We start from the raw sequence: 27,793 nt of genomic DNA, 5'->3' as shown, positions 1-27,793 counted from the left end.
TGTGATTCAGTTACATGCTTTCAGCTTTTCCAGGTCATCTTCAAATAATGGGCAAAAAGAGTCGGTGGGAATACCAGAGATAGAAAGTTAGGCAGGTCGGTGAGAAGCTGCCACTTTAAAAAAGCAATGTGAACTCAAACAGTTGGGTGACCTCTAGTAAACCTTAAGGTTAAGCTTTTTTCCCGTGGATTTTTTTGTTCCTAGCCTGTGGTAGTGAAGAGTGTAAGGTATCCTAGTTAATTTTAGGATTTCTCTTTTATGAGACAGAAGTGAAGTTCCGTTTTGAGTAGACTTTTCCTAATTTCCCTTTGTATGCTGACCTCCCTCTTGTTCTCCCATTTTTTGTAGAATGGAGAAAGGCATTTGGCCTCTCCCCTTCCTCCAGTCTGACACCTCCCTCTGTTTTTTTTTTTTGGCCCCTCCTTCTTATCTTTGTTTTCTTATCGGCCTCTCCCTGAAGCTCTGCTTTCTCCTTATAAGGCTGGCTGAGGTGCCTCTGGCAGGGTTGCAACAGGGATACAGGTAAGTAGCTCAGTGTGTCTCAGACTCTCAGGATTGAGAGAAAATTCAGTGCTCTCTGTCCTGGTGGAAGGCCTTGGAGAGGCACGTGGTTAGTGGGGGAGGAGGAGGCAGCCTGGCCTGAGAGATCGGAAGGACTTGTTAGACCAGTCCTGCCTGTGTGTCACTCGCCCTCCAGAGAAGCAGGTTTTGTTTCCTTCCATACCATTTCAGTCCTGGGCCCCCTCTGTAGATGAGAGCCGCACCCTTACTTTGCTTCAAAGCCAGCCTAGCATTTAGCCATTTTAGTATATTACGGTTTGGGGGGTTCCCAGGATACTTGGGAGGGGAAAAGAGGAATAAGAATGTTCCATCTGGTTTCTGAATTTAAGGTCAAGATGGTGGAGGTTTTTTGTTTTGTTTTGTTTTTTTTAAGTCACAGTAAAAAACATTTAAATCCTGGAACAGGTAACTAGAATATTTAAGGTGTCCTAAGTGACCTATAGGGATTGCTAGCTCAGCTGCCTTTTAACAAGGAGTATTTCTTAAAAAAAAAAAAAAAAAAAAAAACCACCCAAGAGTTTCATGTATTTGTTTTCCGTTTTTTTTCTCAGAAACTCCAATGAGATAGCATGATCACTCTTTTCTAAGAGGAGGATGATTTACCAGAGTCCCTTAATGCATTAGATTTAGGTGGCGCTAGTGGTAACAAGCCCCCGCTTGCCAGGGCAGGAGACTCGGCTCCATCCCTGGGTCAGGAAGACGCTCCCCGGAGGAGGAAATGGCAGCCCACTCCAGTGTTCTTGCCTGGAGAATCCCATGGCCAGAGGAGCCTGGCGGGCTACAGTCCACGGGGTCGCAAAGAGTTAGATAGGACTGAAGGGACTTCGCATGCACGCAGTGGTGGACACGGTGAGACCTAGTCCTTCCTTGCAGAGTCTCCTTCGGTCAGCCTTCTGGGTGCTCTTAAGTGGAGAAGCTGGGCCGGTCATAAAGCAGGCCACGTAATTCTGAGAAGTGCCCAGTTGGCAGGAGGTTGGGAAGTGAACATAGTCCTCTTTCCGTCTTATTGCAGATCTTGTCCAGGGTTTGAGTTAGTGTAGGAGCAAGTCTATCCAGCAGGGAGAAATACTAGAATTGTTCTGACTGAGCTTTGAATTGTTCTCAGTTCAGATGGTGGAACTTCAAGTGGTGGGTGGGGTGCTTAGACTTTGGACTTTGGTATAAGCACTCTGTGATAAGAAGCCCTGGAAAACGATCGACAAAATATATTCCTTTTGATTTAAAAATTAAGTGTGGATTTTCTCTTTGTGTGGTTGAACTGGACTATTTTGGTTTGAACTTGGCAAATGCCAGTCAAGGCAAATAAATACCTTTACGTGTTTAGAACGCCTATGCTTTTTGGTCTGATTATGTTCTGTAGTGTTACAGGTGCTATGTTTTATTGAGGTGTAGAGATCTTCAGTAGATGGCTCAGTCTGTACCTTTTAAAAAAGCAGTTTGGAATCCCTAGGATGATGAAGTTTTTGCTAATCATTGCGTTTAGAGGGAGGACGTAACTTTATCTTTGATTCTGTAATGAAGAAATAGAAGGGAACAGCGCTGCCTTTGAACCTGGCTACAGAAGATAAAATTTCTTTTTTCTTGCTTTCTTCCAGAGCCCAAAGACTGTTTTGTGGGGTTTAAGAGTTTTCCATCTGAAGACAAATAATCTTTCTCTTTCCACAGAGATTTATGTGCCTAATTTTGGTCATCTCTTTGGATATACTTCGCTGAATTGGGTGGAGGTGGGAGAGAGGCTCAGAGTCACCCTGTCTACAGTTTTACATATCTTATAAAGCTAAACTCGGAAAAGCAACAAAAAGTAAAGCTTACATGGGGTTATTAAAACTTCTCCAAGGTCTCACAGTCTGTTTCTGGCAAAGCCAGGTCTTGAACTCCAGGTCTTTTGACCTCTGGAGAAGGAAATGGCAACCCACTCCAGTACTCTTGCCTAGAAAATTCCATGGATGGAGGAGCCTGGTGGGCTACAGTCCATGGGGTCACAAAGAGTTGGACACGACTGAGCGACTTCACGACCCTTAAGAGTGTGAAGGATTCGTGTAGCCTGTAGTTTATGGAACTACAGCTAGTGGCAAAGGGGAGCCTGCGGAGACGAGTGGTTTCTTCAAATGCCCCACCAACACCTCCAAACCAGCACCTCCAAACCAGCACCTCCAAACCAGCACCTCCAAACCAGCACCTCCCCACCAACACCTCCAAACCAGCACCTCCAAACCAGCACCTCCAAACCAGCACCTCCCCACCAACACCTCCAAACCAGCACCTCCCCACCAACACCTCCAAACCAGCACCTCCAAACCAGCACCTCCAAACCAACACCTCCAAACCAACACCTCCAAACCAGCACCTCCCCACCAACACCTCCAAACCAACACCTCCAAACCAACACCTCCAAACCAGCACCTCCCCACCAACACCTCCAAACCAACACCTCCAAACCAACACCTCCAAACCAGCACCTCCCCACCAACACCTCCAAACCAACACCTCCAAACCAGCACCTCCAAACCAGCACCTCCCCACCAACACCTCCAAACCAACACCTCCAAACCAACACCTCCAAACCAGCACCTCCAAACCAGCACCTCCAAACCAGCACCTCCCCAACCAACACCTCCAAACCAGCACCTCCAAACCAGCACCTCCAAACCAACACCTCCAAACCAGCACCTCCAAACCAACACCTCCAAACCAGCACCTCCCCAACCAACACCTCCAAACCAGCACCTCCAAACCAACACCTCCAAACCAACACCTCCAAACCAGCACCTCCAAACCAACACCTCCAAACCAGCACCTCCAAACCAGCACCTCCAAACCAGCACCTCCAAACCAACACCTCCCCACCAACACCTCCCCACCAACACCTCCAAACCAGCACCTCCCCAACCAACACCTCCAAACCAACACCTCCCCACCAACACCTCCAAACCAGCACCTCCCCAACCAACACCTCCAAACCAGCACCTCCCCAACCAACACCTCCCCACCAACACCTCCAAACCAGCACCTCCCCACCAACACCTCCCCACCAACACCTCCCCAACCAACACCTCCCCACCAACACCTCCAAACCAGCACCTCCCCACCAACACCTCCCCACCAACACCTCCCCAACCAATACCTCCCCAACCAACACCTCCCTAAACCCAACACTTCCCAAACCCAACACCTCCAAACCAGCACCTCCAAACCAACACCTCCAAACCAACACCTCCAAACCAGCACCTCCAAACCAACACCTCCAAACCAGCACCTCCAAACCAGCACCTCCAAACCAGCACCTCCAAACCAACACCTCCCCACCAACACCTCCCCACCAACACCTCCAAACCAGCACCTCCCCAACCAACACCTCCAAACCAACACCTCCCCACCAACACCTCCCCACCAACACCTCCAAACCAGCACCTCCCCAACCAACACCTCCAAACCAGCACCTCCCCAACCAACACCTCCCCACCAACACCTCCAAACCAGCACCTCCCCACCAACACCTCCCCACCAACACCTCCCCAACCAACACCTCCCCACCAACACCTCCAAACCAGCACCTCCCCACCAACACCTCCCCACCAACACCTCCCCAACCAACACCTCCCCAACCAACACCTCCCTAAACCCAACACTTCCCAAACCCAACACCTCCAAAACCTTAGTCCTTTATGTTAGCTGTTTGTAGTAGTATTAGTCGTGTCCATCACCAACTCCCGGAGTTCACTCAGACTCACGCCCCTCGAGTCAGTGATGCCATCCAGCCATCTCATCCTCTGTCGTCCCCTTCTCCTCCTGCCCCCAATCCCTCCCAGCATCAGGGTCTTTTCCAGTGAGTCACCTCTTTGCATGAGGTGGCCAAAGTACTGGAGTTTCAGCTTCAGCATCAGTCCTCCCAGTGAGTCTTCAGGACTGGCCTCCTTGCAGCGGTGTTGGTAGCAGTAGCTTTCTGTGCGTCGGGCGTTTGCTGAGTGCTTGCCATGGAGCCTCTCATTTCATCCTCGCAGCTGTCCCTTGTGTCTTGTTTCTCCCTGTTTCTCCATTTTACAGAAAAGAAACCTGAGGATTAGATTTGCCCAAAGTCACATAGCTAAGAAGCAACAGAGCTGAGATTTGAACACAGTCAGTGTGATTACAAAGTTGATATTCTTAACCTCTAAGAATTCTAACTCCAAACCGTTTCTGCAGCCTGTTTACAGTAGAACATCATCGTGGGGATTGTGCTGTAGGCAGGTGACTTTTTGCCCTGTTACCTGGTTGACATGGTTGAACTGTTTGGTCTTTCTGGGTATCTGATTTAATTCAACTTTTTATTTTTTTTTGGTTTAGAATTCTTATAGAAGAGATTGGATATTTACTGTTGTCTGTACTTGAATATGGGAACCTTGTCGATTCAGGGTCTATAGGTCTTGGCTTGTTAAGAATAAAGAGGGTATTCTCAGCAAGTCTAGTGATCGGTGAATTGCACGTTTCACCTGTTCACTTTGCTTCCCTCCCCCACCCTGGGAATTCCTTAGTGATCTTTTTTTGGGGGGTGTTGACTGCATGTCTTGCAGGTCTTGGTTCCCTGACCAGGGACTGACGTGGGGCTGTGAGAGTGAAGCCCCAGGGCCTTGGCACTGGGCCACCAGGCAATTCCCAGTGACCTGTTTTTAGTGAGGACAAGTGTAATCCATTGAGAATAAAAGTAGCAAACCGGTAAAGGTGTTGGCCTGTAGTCTTGAGGCTTTCATGACTCTTAACTGCCAAAATTAGTTAATGGTTTGCAGATTCTGGTCTCTAGGATAATTTGTTTTTTATGCTGTGTATGTTTGGCATGAGACTCAGGTGTTAGAGTTGTGAGATGATGTCCTATATCAGATCAGATCAGTTGCTCGGTCGTGTCCGACTCTTTTGCGACCCCATGAAGCGCAGCACGCCAGGCCTCCCTGTCCATAACCAACTCCCGGAGTTCACCCAGACTCACGTCCATCGAGTCAGTGATGCCATCCAGCCATCTCATCCTCTGTCATCCCCTTCTCCTCTTGCCCCCAATCCCTCCCAGCATCTGAGTCTTTGCCAATGAGTCAACTCTTCACATGAGGTGGCCAAAGTACTGGAGTTTCAGCTTTAGCATCATTCCTTCCAAAGAAATCCCAGGGCTGATCTCCTTCAGAATGGACTGGTTGGATCCTTGCAGTCCAAGGGACTCTCAAGAGTCTTCTCCAACACCACAGTTCAAAAGCATCAATTCTTCGGGGCTCAGCTTTCTTCACAGTCCAACTCTCACATCCATACATGACCACTGGAAAAACAATAGCTTTGACTAGACAGACCTTTGTTGGCAAAGTAATGTCTCTGCTTTTGAATATGCTATCTAAGTGGGTCATAACTTTCCTTCCAAGGAGTAAGCGTCTTTTAATTTCATGGCTGCAGTCACCTTCGGCAGTGATTTTGGAGCCCAGAAAAATAAAGTCTGACACTGTTTCCACTGTTTCCCCATCTATTTCCCATGAAGTGATGGGACCGGATGCCATGATCTTCGTTTTCTGAATGTTGAGCTTTAAGCCAACTTTTTCACTGTCCACTTTCACTTTCATCAAGAGGCTTTTGAGTTCCTCTTCACTTTCTGCCATAAGGGTGGTGTCATCTGTATATCTGAGGTTATTGATATTTCTCCCGGAAATCTTGATTCCAGCTTGTGCTTCTTCCAGCCCAGCGTTTCTCATGATGCACTCTGCATAGAAGTTAAATAAGCAGGGTGACAATATACAGCCTTGACATACTCCTTTTCCTATTTGGAACCAGTCTGTTGTTCCATGTCCAGTTCTAACTGTTGCTTCCTCACCTGCATACAAATTTCTCAAGAGGCAGATCAGGTGGTCTGGTATTCCCATCTCTTTCAGAATTTTCCACAGTTTGCTGTGATCCACACAGTCAAAGGCTTTGGCGTAGTCAATAAAACAAAAATAGATGTTTTTCTGGAACTCTCTTTTTCCATGATCCAGCGGATGTTGGCAATTTGATCTCTGGTTCCTCTGCCTTTTCTAAAACCTGCTTGAACATCAGGAAGTTCACCGTTCACATACTGCTGAAGCCTGGCTTGGAGAATTTTGAGCATTACTTTACTAGCGTGTGAGATGAGTGCAGTTGTGTGGTAGTTTGAGCATTCTTTGGCATTGCCTTTCTTTGGGATTGGAATGAAAACTGTCCTCTATAGCTTACCTAACTGCTTCATTCTCTTCCCCCACATATGCTTTCCTTTTTCTTCCATTTATTTATTTTTTTAATCCCACTTATTTCTTATATGGAGACATTATGGGTAACCTGTTAACCTAAAGATAAGTAGAAACTTTTTCTTTTCCCCCTTTCTTTTGATATTTGGGAATAAACCTCTTACGAGTTATAGGAGAGAGGTGTTGGACTATCATTTTATATTGGAGTTAAGTTCAAATTTGCTATTAACTGAGACCTTGGGTAATTTCTTCACCTGTAGGCCTTTTTCTCATTTGCAGTAAAACTTCCTTAGTAGTCCTTGGAAGGATTGCCAGGATAATAAATCTCAAACACTCAGTGATTGTTAGTTCTTTTCACCTTCCCTTTCTCCTTGTTAATAAACTGCTAAAGCCTCAAGTAGGGAATTGAGAGTTGATTATAGCAGATGTGTAATTCTGTGATGGCTGCCAGGCGCTGAAGAGAAGCCCCCTACGTCCCAGAAACACTGGTCTAGGCAGGACCTCCTAGTAAATAGTTCTGGAGTAGGAAAACCAGCTCATCCACTCCTTAGAACCCAGGTATGCCCTTGACTCAGTTAATTTCATCTACTAGTTCACAAAATAGTTTTAGGCTGAGGCATTATCATTAAGTAATGTAATTGGAAGATAAAACCTAACTCTTGAAACAACTTAATACCTCACATTTATATAATGTGCCTCGTCACAGCTGCTCCTCGCTGCGGCTCTGGGCTAGGCTGGGCTGGCGGTGTTGGCACCTTAGAGACGAGAACGTGGCAGGCCTTGCTGCCGTCGTCAGCTAGTGGCGGACCGCGGACGGGGTGTGTCTTCTGAGCCCAGTTCTGTCCTGCAAAGCTCTGCTTCTGCCCTGTTCTGGGCAGATAAGCCTCCCCCATGCTTTTAGTCCTAGGAATCGGATCTTCTCTTTCTTCATGTTTTCACCTTCTCCAAATTAGGGCCGGGTCTCCAGATCCTGCTTCGGAGCCCTGGGTAGAGCCCCCTTACCCTTCCTAAAGTCATGGGGGCAAAAGGCGGCGATTTTATGGCAGACTGACAGTTTCTCTTTGCAACAGGGAATGTTGTCATTGTATGCTCGATAGTAGTGGTAGTTTGGTCTTTTATTAGCAAAGAAAATTACAGGGTGGAGACTGCCCGAGTAGTAACTACAGTTCAGACCGACCTGGGAGAAGCTCTCGAGCTCAGAGTCCTTTCAGTATGGAAGGTTCGTAGGTCATTGATGTAGTGGGTAAGCACAAGTATTTAAAATTCAGTAATAAAAATGAAAGGGAGGAATATTTTTTAAAAAAGACTTTTGAGTGGCCTGTTGCTCTGTAGGGGATTGAGAAAGCGACAGCGGCCTTTGAACTTAGAGGAAGAACGGGGTTGGTAAGTGGCTGTGGGAGCCCAGAACCCAGAGGCCGGAGGACTGCGTTCCTGGACTGAGGGCCTGGTCCACTGGGAGGAGTCTGGGTGATGGAGAATTAATTAAGGCGTCTGAAAAGTGAAAGTTGCTCAGCCTGTCCGACCCTTCGTGACCCCATGGACTATACAGTCCATGGGCTTCTCCAGTCCAGAGTATTGGAGTGGGTAGGCGTTCCCTTCTCCAGGGCATCTTCCCAACCCAGGGATCGAACCCAGGTCTCCCGGATTGCAGGCGGATTCTTTACCAGCTGAGCCACCAGGGAAGCCCAAGGAGTTTGTTGGGCGCCTGCTTGTCAGTTCCTCTGGATACTCGTGCTTGCTGAACGCTGCGTGTACGCTGAAGCAGACGGGCCTGAGCGTCTGTGCTTGGTAGGGCCCTGGGGAGCGTGGGAAAGGGAACTGAAGCCGAAGGCTGAGCCTGGCTAGTCCCCACACGCCTTCCCCAGCACGACGATTGCACTGGTTTCCCAACGTCTTTGTGGGCATGCTGGGACTGGGCTCTGGACGTATCTGCCTCAGGGGTGGGGAGGAGGCGGAAGGGCGTTCCAAAAGCAGTTTTCTCTTCCCAATTTGGTTGCTGGGAACAGGGGGTAAATGAATTTCTATCCATATTATAACCTGCTCCTAGTGCTCTGCAGAAGTACAGGTAGAGAAACTCTGACATGACCGCAGAATCCAGTTTTATTGAAAACTACATTCAGGGTCCGTGTATTTGAAAACAGCAAAGTCCAAAGGGCATCTGTCACATTAAGCAATTCTAGGTCATGTTTTAAATTACCCCCATTCCTAGATTGTTTTTCCGCCCATATCTGCCCTTGCTCTTTTTTTTTTTTTTTTTAATACATTAGATATATTTTATTTTCCTCTCACTCCTGTTTTTCCTCCACGTATTCCTACAGCTCTCTCCTTCCTGCTTCCTCCTTGCTGTGGTGGCTGGGATGCTTCTCCCATGACACTTTGGATCTAGCCTGGGCTGTTTTCTGTTAAACCAATCAGTTGCGACCTTCTCTTAACAGGTGTGTATATAAATATGTTTATTAACAATAAAAAATTGTTAAGTGCTTTTTTTCTGGAGATGTTGATGAGAGGGTGGGAAATAGAGGGTTTATTCTGAAACCCACCTTTCAACATAGTACATCTGGGACTCCCCAGAAAGTCTCCCACTGCTGACTTGTAAGCGAGAATCGCTAATGACTCCAACAGTGTAACTGCTGTGCCCGTCCACTTGCTAGCCAACTCGGTAGCTCACGTCACAGGGTATGGGGCACTCTTCAGTTCTGAGTAACTATCATCTGTGGGGGTAGTTACACACAAGTCCTCGCTAGGTGCTTGGATGTTTGCCCTTAGTTGGAATAAGTAAAGATGTAAAAATGAAGCCTATTTAGAGCTTTCTTCAGGATGACAGGGATGTAGGAAGTCCCAGCTATCGACTAAAGGTTAGTCTATGAACTGCTAGAAGGGATAACTTTATTATAGTTTCATATGATGGCTCCTTTTCCTACTCCACAAAGAGATGTGGAGGTCACTGAAAATGGCTCCTTTTCGCACAGTCTTTTTTATTCTGCTGCTTTCTTGTCCGTTAGCCAAGGCACACATTCTGCCTTCAATGTTGTAGTACAGTTTTGAAAAGTAGAAAAGCCCTTTGTATACGTATTCAGTTTGAGGGCCTCAGTTTCACTCCCTGCTTTTGGTGGTGGGAATATTCTCACCTCTCCCGCTCCGTATGGTGTTATAACTCGCGTGTTGGTTGAGTGTGTTTGCCACCACCGCCGCAGTTTCAGTGTTCGGATCTGGGAGACGTGAACTAAGATCTGTCCTCCCCTCTGTCTCGAGAGGCGGCTTGTCCCGCGGGACCCTGAACGCTTGTCTGTGGTGCGGAGTTGCAGCTTCGCTGAGAAAAGGAGCCTGACTTGAAGCTTGTGTGTGAGCAGTCCTGAGCCCCGTCCTCTCTTACTGACCTGCAGGGCACAGGGCTGGTCGCACCTTCGCTTTCAGCGGCGGTCCCAAGCGCTGTTACAGAGGGCAGCGGGCAGAGGACCCTGCTTGTGCAGGCGCTGGTGGCGGCCCCAGGCTTGGTGGCGGCTCTCCCTCTGCGCTGCAGGCAGACCGCGCGGGGCAGCTCTGGCCCTGGGGTGACTCGTGCGCCTGTCCTCTCTGACCTGTGCCCTTCTCTCCCCTCTCTCGCCTCCCCGGCAGTGAGCAGTGAGGGGCCTCCTCCCTTCCCCCCTCCCTCAGTGGGCCATCTTCTCTTGCCCTGCCCTCACCTCCATGGACGACTCGGAGGTGGAGTCGCCCGCCAGCATCCTGGCCTCCGTGAAGGAGCAGGAGGCGCAATTTGAGAAGCTGACCCGGGCGCTGGAGGAGGAGCGGCGCCACGTCTCGGCGCAGCTGGAGCGCGTCCGCGTCTCCCCGCAGGACGCCAGCCCGCTCCTGGCCAACGGCACGCTCACCCGCCGGCACCAGGTAACCCTCCATCCGCCAGGCCTGCCCGCGGACACGGACCCCTCGGGGAGGCTGCTCTGCACACGGCGGGCATCCCGTGCCCCTGCCTAGTGATCGCCTTCGCAGGGTGCTCGGTACTGATTAAGACAGGACATTGCTGCTCTGCTGAGTTGTGTGGACATCTCTCTCGAAGCATCCATCTGACTTCCTGTTGGCTGCAGTGGGGTTTCTGGGTCGGGATGCTGTTCTGGTAGTGGCAGATCATAATTTGAAGCTGTGCTCAAGTTACTTCTTTTTTTCCCCCCTGGTTTCCCTCTTCCTCCATATCAAAAATTCAGGATATTAAATGCCTGCTTCGTGGTTGGGGAAGTTGGACATCTTGCATTCTCATTCTCCCTCACAGAACAGTTTGCTCAGAGGCGTGGCAGTGTCGGTAAATTCTGTATTCCCGCTCCACACACTTTTTGTTGGCTGTGCAAGTCATTTTTTTGGAGAAGGGGGTCATTGTTAATTCTTTTGGTTAGAGTTGGAGAGGGAGCATCATGCTGCTATTTAAGCCAGATGACCGCAGGAGCCAGTGGTCTCTGGGTTGGCTGACTCGGATGTGACTCTCAAGTGAGTTGGTGTTCGAAACGAGAAGTATCTTGTGTTTCCTATGGTTTCTGTAGTCTGACTTTGTTGTGATGTAATCTGTCTGAGGTTTTGTCTGTGTGTGTGTGTGTGTGTGTGCGTTTGTGTGCGTGTGTATGTGTGTGTGTAGTAGGCATTGCCTGATAGACTTCATCTTAAGAGATCCTGATGGGAATCAAGAGCAATGCTCATGCTCATGATTGCTTATTAATGTTTGAAATGGAGAAGGTTCCTCAGGCTACGGAGCTTGTTGAGTGAGAGGATGTAATTTCAATTGGGGACGATCAGGAATTTGGAAGCCATGTTTGCAGGGCTTCTAGGATCTTTACAGGAACAAGAATAGAGGCTCAGGGTTGAAGGGGTATATATTGCAAAGGAGAGCAGGAGCGCTCAGCCTTGGAGGTGGTGGGGAATTCCAGGATTTAGTACATGGAGTCTCTCTCTTTTATTTTTAACTTCTGCTCAACAGTGAAACCACACCCTTCCTTCTTCCTGAAAATAATGTTTAACTTCCTTTCCCTACAGCATTACACGTCCTACGTAATGCGAGTAGGGTAGGGGAAGAGTCTCCCAAGGTGGCTGATCTCACTGTAGGCTTTTGGAAGGGGAGTAGTCAAATGTGTTTTTACATATATAAGGTCATTAGATTATTTCCTGCTGCTTCAGATGGGGCAATTTAAGAATGGCATTTTTGAATGTGTTCTGTGGATCTTATAATTGGTGATGAAGATACTGAGACATTTGTTTGCTTGAAGGGGGCTGAGATGCTTATTTTCTTCCTGCTTGGAAAGAGAAACTCATTATCTCTTGCTTCTTTCTGTAGAAAGCCTCCTGGTGTGGGTGTTTCCCATGGTTGTAGGGCATGAAGATGCATGAAACAGTAAAGGCTTTTGGAAACCCCCCACCCTAGCTTTTCCAACTTTCCTATGTTCTTATGGCTTTCCAAAAAGATTTCACAGGGAACTTACCTTATTCAGAAGAGAGTTTTGAGTGCCTAGTATGTGCAGGCACTGTTGAGGGTGCTAGGGAGGCGCTGAACAAAACTGACCAAAGCGCACAGACACCTCTGCCCTCAGAGCCCTCACCGTCTTACGTTCCAGAGACCCAGGCTGCCTGAGCTCCAGGCCCAGTTGCGGGTCTGAGGTGCTGAGTCTAAGGCACGCTGTGGTTCTTTTATCTGTACTGACAGACGGACTCTGGGCCACAAACGCCTTCTTGCAAGCCCTTTTCCTGTTTGGAAAAAACCTCATTTGTGTTTGATAGAGCAGAAGAAGGCCGCGAAGTGAATTGTCTTCTTGTGGGCTCTGTTTCAGAACGGCCGCTTTGTGGGCGATGCTGACCTTGAGCGACAGAAATTTTCAGATCTAAACCTCAACGGACCCCAGGTACCTCTTTTGGTTCAAGGTCTGGGTTGCTTGTTCATATCTTTTTTACTTTCCCAGCTTGAGAGCATATTGGTGTCTTCTAAATTACCTGGCACGTTGTAAACTCTTCGTTAATTAGTTTCATTTAGTGGAAAAAAATGAAAAAAAGTGGAGCTTCAAAGTATATATATGGTTTTATTTTGGACGTACATTGGCCATTGATTTAGTATTTGATCCTTCAATTACTGCATCCCTTTTCTAGAGTGGGTGTGGTTCTACTTTGCAGAAATCCCTACCTGAAATCTAGCTGGTCTTGAGCCTTAGGCATGTCTGAAAAATCGCATTGAGCCATTCAGAAGATGGCTCTTACTGAGGTTTTCTGGTTCATCTTAAAGGTTCTTATTGGGTAAACTTTGTTTATTTGAAGGATCACTCAGATACAGATACAGCTGCTTTTTACACAGTTCATGCTCACTTAGATGACTAGAACTGGGACGCTATCTGCTGTCTCTGCCACTGGGGGGGTGCTGATGTAGCTGTAGTTAACTCAGTTCCTGTTTGTTACGTGAATGGGACTGGGAACTTATATCTTCTGCCCTCTTGTACAAGTTGGGAAAGTGGGAACAGTCACTCCTAAAAATTCTGGGCCCACAGAAGATGTGTTGTCTTCAGGGAGACTGTGCTGCCCGTTGGGATGGATCATTAGTGTATATGGCTTAGGGGTGGCTCTTTCCTTCTCTCTGCCGTGTAGGATCACAGCCACCTTCTGTACAGCACTGTCCCCAGGATGCAGGAGCCGGGGCAGATTGTGGAGACCTACACGGAAGAGGACCCTGAGGGTGCCATGTCTGTGGTCTCCGTGGAGACCTCGGAGGACGGAACCACTCGGCGCACAGAGACCACAGTAAGCTGAGCCTTGTGTGAGGTCTGGGGTGAGGGTGGAGGTCTTCCTGTGGCCTTTATGAGAGGGAAGGGCCGGGCAGTTCACTAGGGTGGCAGAAGGGCCAGTGATCTGTAGTGAAGGCGTAGAGAAAGCGCTCCCGGGCTGGACAGGGAAGCTAGAAGAGATATGAGGAACCTGATGGAACGAGGAAGAGAGTCTCAGCAGCTTTCCTTGGGGCACTGTGGCTCCCAGTGCGGTGTTGTTCCCGGCAGACTTCCGGAAGATCGGCGGGGAGGCGGTGAGACTGCTCGGCATTTCTAGGGAAAGCAAGCTGGGGACACCGGGTTATTTCTTAGAGGGGTCTAGAGTTGACGCTTAATTTGTTCACGTCATTAACGTTCCTTTTCTGTTTCCTTACTCGAAGGTCAAGAAAGTGGTGAAGACGGTGACGACACGGACGGTGCAGCCAGTCCCTATGGGGCCCGACGGGCTGCCTGTAGACGCCTCGTCGGTGTCGAACAGCTACATCCAGACTCTGGGCCGTGACTTCCGCAAGAATGGCAACGGGGGCCCTGGTCCCTACGTGGGGCAAGCAGGCACGGCCACCCTCCCCAGGAACTTCCACTACCCGCCCGACGGATACAGCCGCCACTACGAGGACGGGTATCCCGGGAGCGGCGACAACTACGGCAGCCTGTCGCGGGTGACCCGCATCGAGGAGCGGTACAGGCCCAGCATGGAAGGCTACCGGGCGCCCAGCCGGCAGGACGTCTACGGGCCGCAGCCCCAGGTCCGGGTGGGCGGGAGCAGTGTGGATCTGCACCGCTTTCATCCGGAGCCCTACGGGCTGGAGGACGACCAGCGCAGCATGGGCTACGATGACGTGGATTACGGCATGATGTCCGATTACGGCACGGGCCGGCGGACGGGGACGCCCTCGGACCCGCGGCGGCGCCTCAGGTGGGCAGGGAGGAGGGCGGCGGCGCGCCTCTGGCCGAGGGAAGGGGCCGCGCTTCCTCGCGGGGAACTGAGGCAGTGGGCCCCTCCCCGGCCTGCGTCTGTAGGAGACCATCCTCATCTCCCTCTTCTGATTTTACTAAATACTGACTGGGCTTTTTTGGTCTCCTTTTCATTATAAATATCATATATTCTAATTATAGAAAACAACCTGTGACAGATAATTGGTCTGTGTCCTGAGGAGAGGCCTTTGGTTCTGTGTCAAGAGTTTGTTTATTTTCTGCCTAAGATTTGACGCCCCCGTTTGGAACCTGATATCTGAAGCTATTGAATACTTGTTCTTGTGAATTTCTTCCACTTCTTGTTTGGTGTTAAGAACAAGGTTAAGGATTTTAGGCTTTCAGGAGCCGGATAGACAGTTGAAAGTGAAAGTGTTAGTCGCTCAGTCCTGTGGGAGGACTCCGTGGACTGTAAGCCAGGCTCCTCTGTCCATGGAATTCTCCAGGCAGGAATGCTGGAGTGGGTTGCCATTTGCTTCTCCAGGGGATCTTCCTGACCTAGGGATTGAACCCAGGTCTTCTGCATTGTAGGCAGAATCTTTACCACTTGAGCTATCAGGGAAGCCCTAAACCTTTGAACTGATTTAGGCTTTGCAAATAATATATTGTTTTTGTTGTATGTCATTGTTCATTTTACAACCTTTTAAAAATATGAAATGATATGGTTAGATAGCACGACCAACTCAGTGGGCATGAATTTGAGCAAACTCTGGGAAATAGTGGAGGACAGGGGACCCTGGCATGCTGCAGTCCATGAGGTCAACAAGAGTTGACTATGACTTAGTGACTGAGCAAAAACCACACAAAAAATGTGAAAACCGTTCTTAGTTTCAGGGCTGATGTGGCCCATGGGCTGACAACCTTGTTTTAGAATAAATCAGAGAGCAGTGTTTTCTGAGCAAAGAGAAATAAGAATTATAGGAGAAGATTTACGGATGTCTTAATGGTAAGAATATCCTACCAGCTGTTGCTGAATTTCTCTGTGAGGTCATGACTTTCTAAAGCAGATGCCTTGGTGCTCATTTTACTCATATTAGGTAGCTTTGGTTAACAGCAGACGGGGCTGGGCCCAGGCTAGAGGGCCCATTATCTAAGCCTGAGTCACTCACCTTTCAGGAATCTTTTGGACAGCAAATCCAGCTCCCATGTGACTCATGGTTTATTCCCGGGGTGGGGCTGGGGGGCACACCAGGTACAGCCATCACCAAAGGAGGCGGCCTCGGGTGGCGGCACCTTCTCCTGGGGACAGGCGTGCTTCTCCTGCCTTCCTCATTAGTGGACTGAGTGGGTTGAGTGAGTGCTGGTGGCCAGGTCATTCGCTTGTCCCTGGTTGGAGCAGTTGACATAAAGAGGGTTTGGGCTTGGTTCTTGGGTTTATCCCAGGGTGGTACTGGACTTAGAAACCTGCTCGACTAGCCAGGAACATTTGCTGCTTCCTGTTCCTGGCCTCGGAGAGCACTGCAAGGGCAAGTGAAGACCGCGAGGCGGAGAGAGGAGGGGAGGAGGCTCCGAACCCGAGGCCTGGGTCTAGCTGCGCCTTTGCCATCAGCCATGTGGCCGCAGGCGAGTCATCTAATCCTTCTGGGCACAGCTTTGTTATTTGTAAGACAAAGGAAAGAATGTCATGACCCACTTGTAAAAGTGACCAAAATCGTTATGGTGATTGTTTTGCAATTGCTTTATATTAAAATAATAATAAGAGTAAAACCATCAATCCATCCATTGATAAAGCACTTCCCTTAACATTGTTATGCTTTTCTTTTGTGTTCTTTTCCTTACACATGTAAACACACTCTGACCTTATTTTTCCCTTCTGAAATGGAATCTTACTTGATAGGCTGTTTAGCAACCTACTCTTAACACTTAGCTATATAACCTGTGTATTTTGTTTCAGTGGTATTAAAAAATAGTGATTTTTTTTTTTTTTTTTTTTGACTGACTGCTTTGTCCATTTGAACTGTGTTTGAGCGTAACGTTGGCAGCTCTGAGGCTGGCCCTCTGCTCAGGCTAACCTCGAGGGTTTGCTGACAGGGGCAGTGGTTTTGTGGAGTAAACGAGAGGCTTCTTTGGAGTGCTCTGCACAATGGATTCTCCCCTCTCCTACGGGAGCCACTGAGTGAGATGAGCTCGCAGATGATGGGTCTCTTCCTTCCTGGCTGTTAGGAGTAAATAACCGCGTGACAGACTCACCCTCTAGTGGTGGTCGGTAGCACCGAGTAGGAAGCCTGTCCCGGGTTAGATTCTTCTTCACCTGCGGTGGCTCTGGCTCTGGCTCTTTTCTCAGTGGCTGGGTATCCCAAATGTGATGGTGGCCATTAGAGTGTATTTTGGCAGAAGTGGAAGTGTTCTCTTTAGAAATTGGAGACTAGAAATCCTGTCTCAAACCCGTTTGTTGAGTAGCAGAGATGACCTTGGGATGAACTGTGCAAACTCATGTTCAAGTTTACAGCTCGTCAGTACCAAAGCTAAGTCCTCAGTGTCCTCTACTGCTGTTACTCGCAAAAAAAGAGAGACTCTGTAAGAATCTCGCTTTCTCGCTTTAAAAAATAACTCCCCAAATAGGGTAAGGACAGGTTTACAGGTGAAATGTGTTTAAGAGTCTTATCCCATCAGGTGTTTCCTGTGTGTAAATGCCTCACGAGAGCTGGTATCAAACGTTGTTCCCTAGTTCTCTGCTGCCAAGTTCATTGGTTTCATTAACTCTGCTGTCTGAAGGTTTATTTCAGTCTCTATCTGGAGAACTTATTAGGTATCAGGTACCATTCAAGCACTAAGCAGTCAGGATTTGGTTCTTTTTTGTGATCAACCGTCCAAATGTTTGTTGCTAGTAAACGTCACAGAAAAAAATGATAGCTTTAATCGCAGATGCCTGTAAAATTATTGTCGTATCTCATTAAGAAAAATCGATCAGTATATTCTTTATGCAAAGGAGAGATGAGATCTAGTACACTAGAGCTGGGGTTCTTCCTTCCTTGAAGATGAGGGGTAATGGGAGCTCTCCAAAGAACCATGCATGACAGCTCGGTGTATTCTTTTTCCTCTCTTGGTCCTTCTGACACCTCAGGAGCTATGAAGACATGATTGGTGAGGAGGTGCCATCAGACCAGTACTACTGGGCACCTCTGGCCCAGCACGAACGAGGGAGTCTGGCAAGCTTGGACAGCCTGCGCAAGGGCGGACCCCCGCCCCCCAACTGGAGACAGCCGGAGCTGCCCGAGGTGATCGCCATGCTGGGGTTCCGCCTGGACGCCGTCAAGTCCAACGCGGCTGCCTACCTGCAGCACTTGTGCTACCGCAACGACAAGGTGAAGACGGACGTCCGGAAGCTCAAGGGCATCCCAGTGCTGGTGGGATTGTTAGACCACCCCAAAAAGGAGGTGCACCTTGGAGCCTGTGGCGCTCTCAAGAATATCTCTTTTGGGCGTGACCAGGATAACAAGATTGCTATAAAAAACTGTGACGGTGTTCCTGCTCTCGTGCGATTGCTCCGAAAGGCTCGTGACATGGACCTCACTGAAGTGATTACTGGTGAGTTCCAGGCCCGAGGGGGAGCCTCTAGGTTTAGGGTCAGAGATCGTGCAAGGTTTTCCAGATTTTAAACGCCAGAGTGGGTTGCCATTCGTTTCTCCAGGTGATCTTCCTGACCCAGGGATTGAACTTGGGTCTCCTATACCGCAGGCAGATTCTGTATGTACCGTCTGAGCCACCAGGGAAGTCTGATTTTAAAGGCACTGTTTGCTAATGTGTTAAACGCAGAAGACTTCCCTTAAAATTCCAGATCCTTGGCTCCTGTTTTAAACTCACAGGAGCTGGTGACAGCGGACCTGTCTCACTGCCCAGTAGTCGGTCTGAGGTGACTGGGGCGTGTTCCGCTAGCCTGTGTGGATCACAGTGAGCAGCCCAAGAGAAAGAAAGGAAAAGAAATAGCACAGATGATTAGTTCTCAGTCGGGGGTGATCTCGCCCCCAGAGGACATTTGCAGTGTGTGCAGGTATTCGGTTGTCATAACCTGGGGAGTTTGGGAGTTGGGACGGTGCCATTGGTCTCTAATGCGTGAAGGCCTGCTGCTGCTGTGCTGCTGCTGAGTCGCCTCAGTCGTGTCCGACTCTGTGCGACCCCACAGACGGCAGCCCACCAGGCTCCCCGTCCCCGGGATTCTCCAGGCAAGAACACTGGAGTGGGGGGCCATTTCCTTCTCCAATGCACGAAAGTGAGAAGTGAAAGTCAAGTCGCTCAGTTGTGTCTGACTCCTAGCGACCCCATGGACTGCAGCCCACCAGGCTCCTCCGTCCATGGGATTTTCCAGGCAAGAGTACTGGAGTGGGGTGCCATTGCCTTCTCCTGACATTTACTCATTTAATGATGGGCGGGATAGCTCTCCACAACAAAAATTATCTGGCCCAAAATGTCAGTGGTTGTGAGATTAACAGATGGGTATAGCAGGCCCAGAAAGTATTGCTTATAGTAATTATTGTTTTAGAAAACTTACTTCATGATGTGTATGTTTGTATTGAGCCATAATGTAAAATACATTGTCATGAGCAACAAACTAAAGCTTGAATATCGTTACAAGGTATTTGGTCATTGGGGAAGACTGAGAAGTGCTGGGAAAGGGGTTTCTCTTTGGCATTCTTCAGACGTACTGTCTTGGTGCTGGAGAACTGTCTGATGAGTGGTCTCTGCCAGGAACCCTGTGGAATCTCTCATCCCATGACTCCATAAAAATGGAGATCGTGGACCACGCGCTGCACGCCTTGACGGATGAAGTGATCATTCCCCATTCGGGGTGGGAGCGGGAACCTAGCGAAGACTGTAAGCCACGCCACGTCGAGTGGGAGTCCGTGCTCACCAATACCGCCGGCTGCCTCAGGTAACAGAGGGGCTGGGAGCGTGGGAAGACTGGGCTTCTAAAGACTGAAACTGCTTTGGAAGCACGTTAAATCCCGTAGTCTGTCACTCAGACTCCGTTCCGGTCTGTGTTGCGTCCATGACCCCGTCCTGTGCTTCTGCCCGTCGCTACCTGCTGGCGTACCGTAGGCTTTACTTGCGGTTCCCACACATCTTCCTCACTTCTGTGCCTCTTTGACTTTGTTAATATAATTTGTTCAAAACCAATGGTGTAAGGCCATTGTCTAGCCCTGGGCTTGTGTGTGTCTGTGCCTTTAATTGTATTTCAAGTCAGACTGCGATAAATGCAGCAAATGGGTACAGCATACTGGAAGGACAGAGTGGGGAAGAGTCCTTCCCTGTCTGCAGGGCACATCTGCTTGTTTCTGTTTTGAGGCCAGACTCAGGTGTTTGTATTCCAGAACGTTCTCCTGAGTTCTTTGTCTTGTGTCCTATAAGCGTGCAGTGTGTTATCTCTCTTCGGGACATGCGCCTGTGTGCCCTGCCGCCACTCGTCATTTGCCCTTGCCCACGAACAGCGTCTGTTCTGTCTGACGTTGTTGCTGTTGGTCTCCTCCAGCCCACCCCTGGCCTGGTCATAAGTGTCCTGAAAGCAGGAACGTCTGCTTTCCGTCAGCTCTAGTGCCTCCCCTGACAGATACTCTTTGTTTGTGACCGTGGAAAGGCAGTAAGGAAGCTTGCAGGGCCTAGGGGTACTAAGAGAGGCTTTCTGGAGTTCAGGCATCTCGAAGCTTCCCCTTTCCCCTCAGGAATGTCAGCTCGGAGAGGAGTGAAGCGCGCCGGAAACTTCGGGAGTGCGATGGGTTGGTGGATGCTCTCATTTTCATTGTCCAGGCTGAGATTGGACAGAAAGATTCGGATAGCAAGGTAGGTCAGGTACCCGTAAGACAGACCTATCATCTCAGGCTTTCAAATAACGTTAGATACCTGTACCGGCCCCCTCCTTAAAGCGGGTATTCACCTTAGAGGAAAACTGTTTGCTTTGGAATGTCCTCTGCCTACATATTTTAAAGCTGTTTAGCCATACTTCCATTTTTTTCTAATTAGGAAAAAGTCAGTGTGACGTCGAGTTTTATGTTGCACACCAAATGGTAGCATAAACCTTTATTAGCCTGAGGCTGAAAGAATCTGAGAAGCTTGGGGGCACTTAAGAGGCATTATGAGAGAGAATGAATTGGGCTGTGCTTTTGAGGGTCATCATGGAAACCTGTGCGTGCTGGAAGACCCCCTGTCGTTCTCTCCTCTCACTGGGCCTTTCTCTGTGACCCCAGCTTGTCGAGAACTGCGTCTGCCTCCTTCGGAACCTGTCCTACCAGGTTCACCGGGAGATCCCGCAAGCAGAGCGCTACCAGGAGGCGCCTCCCAGCGTCGCCAACAGTACCGGGCCACACGCTGCCAGCTGCTTCGGGGCCAAGAAAGGCAAAGGTGAGGCTTGCTTCCTGCTCTCCCGCTCGTTCGTGCAGGACGGGGAGAGGAAGGTGTCTCTGGCTGTGTGTGTGGAACGCTTGCTGGGCAGTGCTGGAGTCTGCCCAGTCAGGGATGTCCCCTGTGCCGTGGGCTTCACGCTGGTGCTGGTGGTGGTGGTGGAGTCAGGATCAGTAGTTGGGCAGTGAAGGCTGAGAGCCCAGCTGACCCGGGGCCTTCTCCCCCCTCCTCCTCCTCTGTTTCCTGTGTTTGTCTTTTCCTCTGTGCTTCCCTGCTTGTTTTCCCGTGATCCTGTTGACATCTCTCTCCTGCGTTTTTCTTCCTTCATTTCTCTCCTCTCCTTTCCACCTTGGGTGACGCACTGGAAGATGAGTGGTTCTCCAGAGGTGAGTGGAATCTTTTAAGCGGCTTACCTACCTCTAATTTGCATGTTTGGGTTTTAGCGTTCCTGGCATTTCCTTGCCTAACCCTTCCCTGTGGATGCATGTAGGAAAATTCATTGGAGGAAGGCCGCTGAGCCCGGTCGCGCTCTTCTGAGCGAGCGGCTCCCGGCACCTGTTTCTGGGCAGCAGCCCCTGTTCCCGGCACTGAGGACAGCGGCAGCAGTAGCGGCCGTCCTTAGCTCACCCGGCTGCTGCGCGTGTTCTGCTCTTGGGGATCCTGTCTTGGTTTCTTTGTTGTTTTGTCTTATGCCCCTCTTGATGCATCTCTGATGGGAACATTCTGACTGAAGAATAAAGAATATACTGAGTGGACTCTTCCTTTCTTAAACTTCCTTCTCCCCCCACTTTCTTTTTAAATTTCCAAAGGGAAAAAACCCACAGAGGATCCAACAAACGATACAGTGGACTTCCCTAAAAGAACCAGTCCTGCTCGAGGTACGTTATCTTATTCTTCTCAGGCTCCATGGTTCTCATAAACATCGTCACGGATGACTGTTCGGCAGCCTACCACTAGGCTATACAGTGTGTTCACTGTTCTGTCCCCCCAACTTAAGGAATTTGAAGTGGTGATTAAAGTATTTGGAAATTTTAAATATTATAACAGTGACTTTCAAAGGACTTCTTGTCATGGCAGTTATTCAGATTACTTGAGGGTAAGGACTTGATGGTAGTCTAGACGAGGAACTTTTTATGTTCATTGATATGGTGAGTCCAAAATTCACAGCTCTCCATGGATATTAAAATTTAGATGTTATTAAATGTATGAGAGACCCTTTGGCTTAATCATAGTTAGGGTGAGCAGGATGACTCACTTAAGTTAGAAATAATTCATTTGAGATGCTGCTGCTGCTGCTGCTGCTAAGTCGTTTCAGTTGTGTCTGACTCTGTGCGACCCCATAGACGGCAGCCCACCAGGCTCCGCCATCCCTGAGATTCTCTAGGCAAGAACACTGGAGTGGGTTACCATTTCCTTCTCCATCATTTGAGATGAGAAATCTTTAACTCTTCAGTGCCGTTGATGAGTAAATGAAGCCCTTGAGAGCTGGGCATGGCCAGAGTAAACTGTGGCTAGAAAAGAAACTAGGAAGGAGAGAGAGGAATTGCATATGAGTTGATACATGTCCTGCTTTTGCCATGGACGAATTATTCTTGAGAAGGCATGTAGTCAAATCTGACCTTGCTCTTGGGTTGGGGGGAGGTGTTTTAGAGAGCCTGCTTGTATAGGAGCATCAACCCAGAGTCAACCCTAATACTCGACTGTAGTCAGCCAGAGCCTGCTCTGTAGGCACTGCTAAGCACCCTCTGCTTTCTTGCCCTTTCTTGTGCAGGCTATGAGCTTTTATTTCAGCCGGAGGTGGTTCGGATATACATCTCACTCCTCAAAGAGAGCAAGAATCCCGCCATCCTAGAAGCATCAGCTGGGGCCATCCAGAACTTGTGTGCTGGGCGCTGGACGGTGAGACCCTTGTACAAGATGCATTTGGGAATGGAAGGACTTAGCTTCCTCTTCTGCTATCGTTTGTAATCTGTTCTGCTTCTCTCCACGTGCCACTTGTAGTATGGTCGATACATCCGCTCAGCTCTGCGTCAAGAGAAAGCTCTTTCCGCCATTGCTGACCTCCTGACCAATGAACACGAGCGGGTTGTGAAAGCTGCATCCGGAGCCCTGAGAAACCTGGCTGTGGATGCGCGCAACAAAGAGTTGATTGGTAAGGAGCTGGCTGTCAGCCGCCACCTCAGCATCTGCTACCGCACCTTCTATTCAGCAGGTGCTGAGTTTATTTGTTGAAACAGCTGAGGAAGAATCCTAGTCCTCCATCGTTTGTGAATCTGGGGCATTAGAGAGGGTTATATTCTAACGGTTCTTGGAAAGAGAAGAGGTGATGACTCTTTAAAAGTTGAAAAATCATATCTTATTTGTTGAGCATGTACTTTGTTTGTAGGGATTGTTAAGCATATCTGTATGTTCTCATTTAAATGTCACTGTTTTACAAAGGTACTTTTTTTTTTTAAATAGAACAAGAAAACTGAGGGTCGGCACGTTAAGTAATTTCTCCAGAGTTAATAAAGCAGAGCCCAGTTTTGTTTTTTCACATCACAGTGACTGTTGCCTTAGACTAGTGTAGCGTTCAGTGCAGCGTTTTCACCGAGAGGTCTGCCGGGACTGAGTAGCACATGTGACATAAGTGTCCAGATTGATTTAACGTGACTGCAGGGGAGGATAAGGAGACAGACAGGAAGGACAGCGCCTCCATGGCTGTCCGGCGCTTTGCCCTTCTGAAGTGACGCTGCTACAGGAGCATGAAGCTGATCCTCCTGGGGGTCCCTGCCCTTGATACGGTCAGTGCAGTGAGCGTTGGGCTCCTCGAGCCTGGCTACGCTGGCTCTCCCTGTGTACATGCCTCCCGTCTTACCGCTGTAGGTAAACATGCCATTCCTAACTTGGTCAAGAATCTGCCGGGAGGGCAGCAGAGCTCTTCGCAGAATTTCTCTGAGGACACTGTGGTCTCTATTCTGAACACCATCAATGAAGTTATCGCTGAGAACTTGGAGGCTGCCAAAAAGCTCCGGGAGACCCAGGGTATTGAGAAGCTGGTTTTGATCAACAAATCAGGGTGAGAGTAACACTGAACGGTCACAGCTGGGGCACATGAGCGTGGGAGAGGGCGCTGGGGAGGGACTCTGCCCTGCCGATTCTGCGGGCTGTTTCCCTTTTTCACCTGTAAAGAATGAAGGAGGTATTGCTCTCTTTTCTATCTTAATGTTGATCCATAAATTGATAAGACTTTTCCGTCAGATATTTTTTTGTTACTGTTTGAGTTGAAATACTGGACTTGGTGAAAACCTGGTCTTGCCTATTTGGGGACTTATATTCTTATGTTACATTGTATTAGAGAGGACATGTTCTCAGCTTCTTTCCTGGTCTTACATCCACATTCCATCTGGTTTTATTTCCCTAAAAGGAACCGCTCAGAAAAAGAAGTTCGAGCAGCCGCGCTTGTGTTACAGACAATCTGGGGGTATAAGGAGCTGCGGAAGCCACTGGAAAAGGAAGGGTGGAAGAAGTCAGACTTTCAGGTAGAGTGACTGTTGGGACCGAGGCTTTCCCCTTTCTTCCCCTTGGTTTCAGGTAATGCTTCTTTCTTTGCTTCTTCTATTTCACTGTCACACTGAGTCTACTTTTGACCCACGTCTCTGTGTGTAAAGAAATCATTTATTTACTTTTCCCCCCAAATGGTGCCTGAAATAGCCCTGGTCTTGGCACGTCGCGTGGTGCGCTGTAAGTGCTGCTGGCAGTGTTGACCGGTGGCCCTTTGAAGGAGTTGGCCACTTTCTGAGACTGGATTTCCTTTGGATAGTGTGAGCGTTTGGTACCTTTGGAATTGGTTCAGAAACACAGATCAAAGCCATCGCATCCTACTTTGTCTCAGTATATAGGTGTTTGTTTAAGCCATGCGAGTCACCTTTTGGTTAAGAACTGTGTCTGGGGATAAGGCCCTAAACGTCTGGGCCCATTGAGGAGTAGGGCATGGGTGAATTCGGTACTCGGTGCCGTGACTGCGTTTCGCGCTTGCCCCCAGGTGAGCCTGAACAGTGCTGCTCGGAGCCAGGGCAGCCACCCCTACGATGACAGCACGCTGCCGCTCATCGACCGGAGCCAGAGAGCAGGTGCGGGCGGGCACAGGGCGGGCACGGGGCGGGCACGGGGCGGGCACGGGGCGGGGGGACACAGGGCGGGCGACGCACCTCTCTGTTCACTCCACCTCTGCTGTTCTCTAGTGGGCCTGCCATCTAACTGAATAAGATGTGCATTTATTTCTGAACAAGCTTGTCTTTTGGTGAAGGAGAGTTATACTTCACCTCGGGATTGTAGCACGGAACTTTAGAAAATAGGAGAGCATCAGAAGATAAGACAGGCAGTTAGGCTGCGTGTGACCCCCGACTCTGCCTGTGGACTTCAGATGGCCGATAGTGAGCCCTGCTCTGGTTTCTCTGCTTAGGTTATCAGGACGTAACCCTATCATCAGTCTAAGGGAGATCTGAATATTGCAAAAGGATTATTCTTCCCTTTTAAATTTTCATATAATACCAAGTAGTATATGTTTACTGTGAAAAATTAGAAAGTACAGGCAAACCAGGAAAGGGACAACAACAAAAACGACTTATTTCCGTTGTCCAGAGATAACTCTGTTATTCTGGACTGTATCTTTTAAACACTGCCATGTGAGCAAACACATTTTCTTCAAAAGACAAATAATATATTTTGTTTTGTGAAGGGATTGTCACTTGTGTCTTTTATAATCCTTATTGTCTTAATGACACTGGGGTTTTGCTGAAATGTGGTCTGAGGATCATCAAATCTGTTGACATTTGTCCTGACGGTACAGAAGCATGGGGGGTGCTTGCTCTGTTGCTGGGGGCTGAGCACAAACCAGAGCAGTGACCCCAAACCAAGCCAGCTGCTGTAGTCTTTGTTGCCACTTACTTGCTGCTGTTACAAGACGAGCCAGTTTGGGCAGGGTGGAGGAAGAAAAGCCAGTCTCACTTAAGAATGTACTTGATGAACTGTAACAGTTACTAGTTTTATGGGTTCTACTCTTGAGGACTCCTTAACGGTCTGCTGTAGGGAGCGCTCACACGGGCCGCAGCGCACCAGAGCCTGACCGCTATCTTGAGGGGGAGCACTTGTGCTGTTTGTTTGAGTTACTAGGTGAACTAAGCCACCTTTTTTTTTTTTTGGAAACACCATTTTTACTTAAAAATGACAGACTTTTTCTTGAAAATGAATGCAGAGAGCTTGTCAGTTTAGGAAAAAGTAACTGACAAGTACTTGCTGCCTGAATTTTCAAGTGAAAATTTTAATTTTGGAAGACTTGTATCTGCCACTGTGAGCCTGGTAAAATCCCAATATTTAATGTACTTTTTGATAAACTCATTGATTTTAGTGAGTGGGATTTTTTTTTTTGATATATCATGAGATATGTTAACTTTAGAAGATCTGCATAACTGTGAACCAGTATATTTTCCAGGTGACCAATGCATGATTTTCAAAATCATACAGGGTTAATTGATCCATTCAAAGTGCAAAACAGACAAATGGGTTTTAATTGAACAGAAGATGAAGAGAGCGTTGGTTTGGATTCAGATTCCACATTGTGCTGACCTTAAGGAAAACTCTGCCTGTTGGGTGTTAGTACACTACAAAGAATGGTCACCGTCACCTGAAATCACCGTTAAATGCTCCTCCCTTGTCCAACTTCTTATCTGTGTGAGGCTGGATTTTCTTCATACAGTTCATCCAAAATAACATCCCTGCTGCTACTGCTGCTAAGTCGCTTCAGTCGTGTCCGACTCTGTGCGACCCCATACACGGCAGCCCACCAGGCTCCCCCGTCCCTGGGATTCTCCAGGCAAGAACACTGGAGTGGGTTGCCATTTCCTTCTCCAGTGCATGAAAGTGAAAAGTGAAAGTGAAGTCGCTCAGTCATGTCCGACTCTTAGCAACCCCATGGACTGCAGCCCACCAGGCTCCTCCGTCCATGGGATTTTCCAGGCAAGAGTACTGGAGTGGGGTGCCATTGCCTTCTCCTAAATAACTTCCCAACAGATTGAATTACAAAGGCAAATATGGGAGTCTAGCTACCTTCTCTTAAGCCAACTCCAAAGATGTGCAAAAATGTAAAATAATGCTTTTTTTAAAAATTAAAAGTATGATTTATGTTAACATGGGATAGGTTTATTGTTATTTTTAAATGAAATGAATATTTAGAATTTCTTAGTGCCATAAGCGTTAATACAAGTAACCTGCACCCATGAGTGCTCTTTGGAGCCTCGTAATTTCTAAGAATATAAGGTGCTTTGAGACCTAATGGTTTGAAGCCCCCTGGCTTAGAGTGAATGGTTTCTTATATTAGAGTCTGTAGGAGAGGGAGCTCTTTTATCTAGAGCTTGGCACTTGGGGGTGGTGCTCAGTAAAGCTTTGATGAGAGGGAGGGGAAGGAGAGACAGACTGAGAGCGATTTTATGATGAGTGTAAAGTTTGAAGAGTCGGTTTTTGACCTGGATAACTTTCTGACTCTCTATAGATAAGAAACCTGATCGGGAAGAAATTCAGATGAGCAGTATGGGATCAAATACGAAATCGTTAGGTAGGTGATTAATTCGTGCCTAAGCATATGGAGGAGCAGGTCACTGGGACGAGGAGGACTGTCCGGTGCTGCACTTCTCTCCAGCAGCCTCGCTGTTTGCCGTCCTCAAGAGCGCTGGCTGCACGTTTCACTGGAGGGGTTCGAAGAGATTCAGTAAAACCTGATCTATCTACCTTTTGCCACATTTCCAAATGCTCAGAGGTTAAAAAGAAACCACTCTGTGCCTCTGCCGTTACCACAGAAGCTCATTTGTGTCCCTTCACGGCCTGCTGCCGCGGCTGGCTGTCCTGCTCTCCGTGCCGCAGCCCGCCTGGTCTACTTGCTGGCCTGTCTCTTCACTCCGT

The 27,793-nt window shown here is 48.6% G+C and overlaps 2 protein-coding genes across 16 annotated transcripts in view; both read left to right on the top strand.

The window, feature by feature from the left end:
• The window catches only part of CTNND1 (catenin delta 1), a 47,254-nt gene that overhangs the window by 16,118 nt on the left and 3,343 nt on the right, over nucleotides 1-27,793 (top strand). For 5 of the 15 annotated variants that reach the window (XM_044929082.2, XM_044929083.2, XM_006054036.4 and 2 more), the window contains 17 exons: nucleotides 9,089-9,205; nucleotides 10,386-10,652; nucleotides 12,575-12,646; nucleotides 13,377-13,529; nucleotides 13,933-14,468; nucleotides 17,589-18,052; nucleotides 19,211-19,394; nucleotides 20,182-20,299; nucleotides 20,704-20,857; nucleotides 21,226-21,243; nucleotides 21,667-21,735; nucleotides 22,629-22,756; nucleotides 22,859-23,009; nucleotides 23,723-23,915; nucleotides 24,264-24,378; nucleotides 24,882-24,969; nucleotides 27,387-27,449. In XM_044929082.2, the coding sequence (XP_044785017.1) occupies nucleotides 10,458-10,652; nucleotides 12,575-12,646; nucleotides 13,377-13,529; nucleotides 13,933-14,468; nucleotides 17,589-18,052; nucleotides 19,211-19,394; nucleotides 20,182-20,299; nucleotides 20,704-20,857; nucleotides 21,226-21,243; nucleotides 21,667-21,735; nucleotides 22,629-22,756; nucleotides 22,859-23,009; nucleotides 23,723-23,915; nucleotides 24,264-24,378; nucleotides 24,882-24,969; nucleotides 27,387-27,449 (2,701 nt within the window). In that variant the 5' untranslated portion in view covers nucleotides 9,089-9,205; nucleotides 10,386-10,457. Of the gene's footprint in view, nucleotides 1-8,421; nucleotides 8,559-9,088; nucleotides 9,206-10,385; nucleotides 10,653-12,574; nucleotides 12,647-13,376; nucleotides 13,530-13,932; nucleotides 14,469-17,588; nucleotides 18,053-19,210; nucleotides 19,395-20,181; nucleotides 20,300-20,703; nucleotides 20,858-21,225; nucleotides 21,244-21,666; nucleotides 21,736-22,628; nucleotides 22,757-22,858; nucleotides 23,010-23,722; nucleotides 23,916-24,263; nucleotides 24,379-24,881; nucleotides 24,970-27,386; nucleotides 27,450-27,793 lie in introns of those variants that run through there. The other 10 variants (XM_044929087.2, XM_025266013.3, XM_025266016.3 and 7 more) reach the window with 6 other exon arrangements.
• Nucleotides 529-5,529, top strand: LOC123464995 (proteoglycan 4-like). The gene has a single exon (XM_045162906.1). It carries the CDS (start codon nucleotides 2,670-2,672, stop codon nucleotides 4,179-4,181), a length of 1,512 nt encoding a protein of 503 aa, XP_045018841.1. The 5' UTR covers nucleotides 529-2,669; the 3' UTR covers nucleotides 4,182-5,529.

The sequence above is a fragment of the Bubalus bubalis genome, chromosome 16 (genome assembly GCF_019923935.1).
Source record: "Bubalus bubalis isolate 160015118507 breed Murrah chromosome 16, NDDB_SH_1, whole genome shotgun sequence".
Taxonomy (NCBI): Eukaryota; Metazoa; Chordata; class Mammalia; order Artiodactyla; family Bovidae; genus Bubalus; species Bubalus bubalis.
This window is presented reverse-complemented; position numbering and strand designations above follow the sequence as displayed.

What these genes read in the sequence shown, in the direction of transcription:
- LOC123464995 (XM_045162906.1), top strand. Translation starts at nt 2,670, where the DNA reads ATGCCCCACCAACACCTCCAAACCAGCACCTCCAAACCAGCACCTCCA.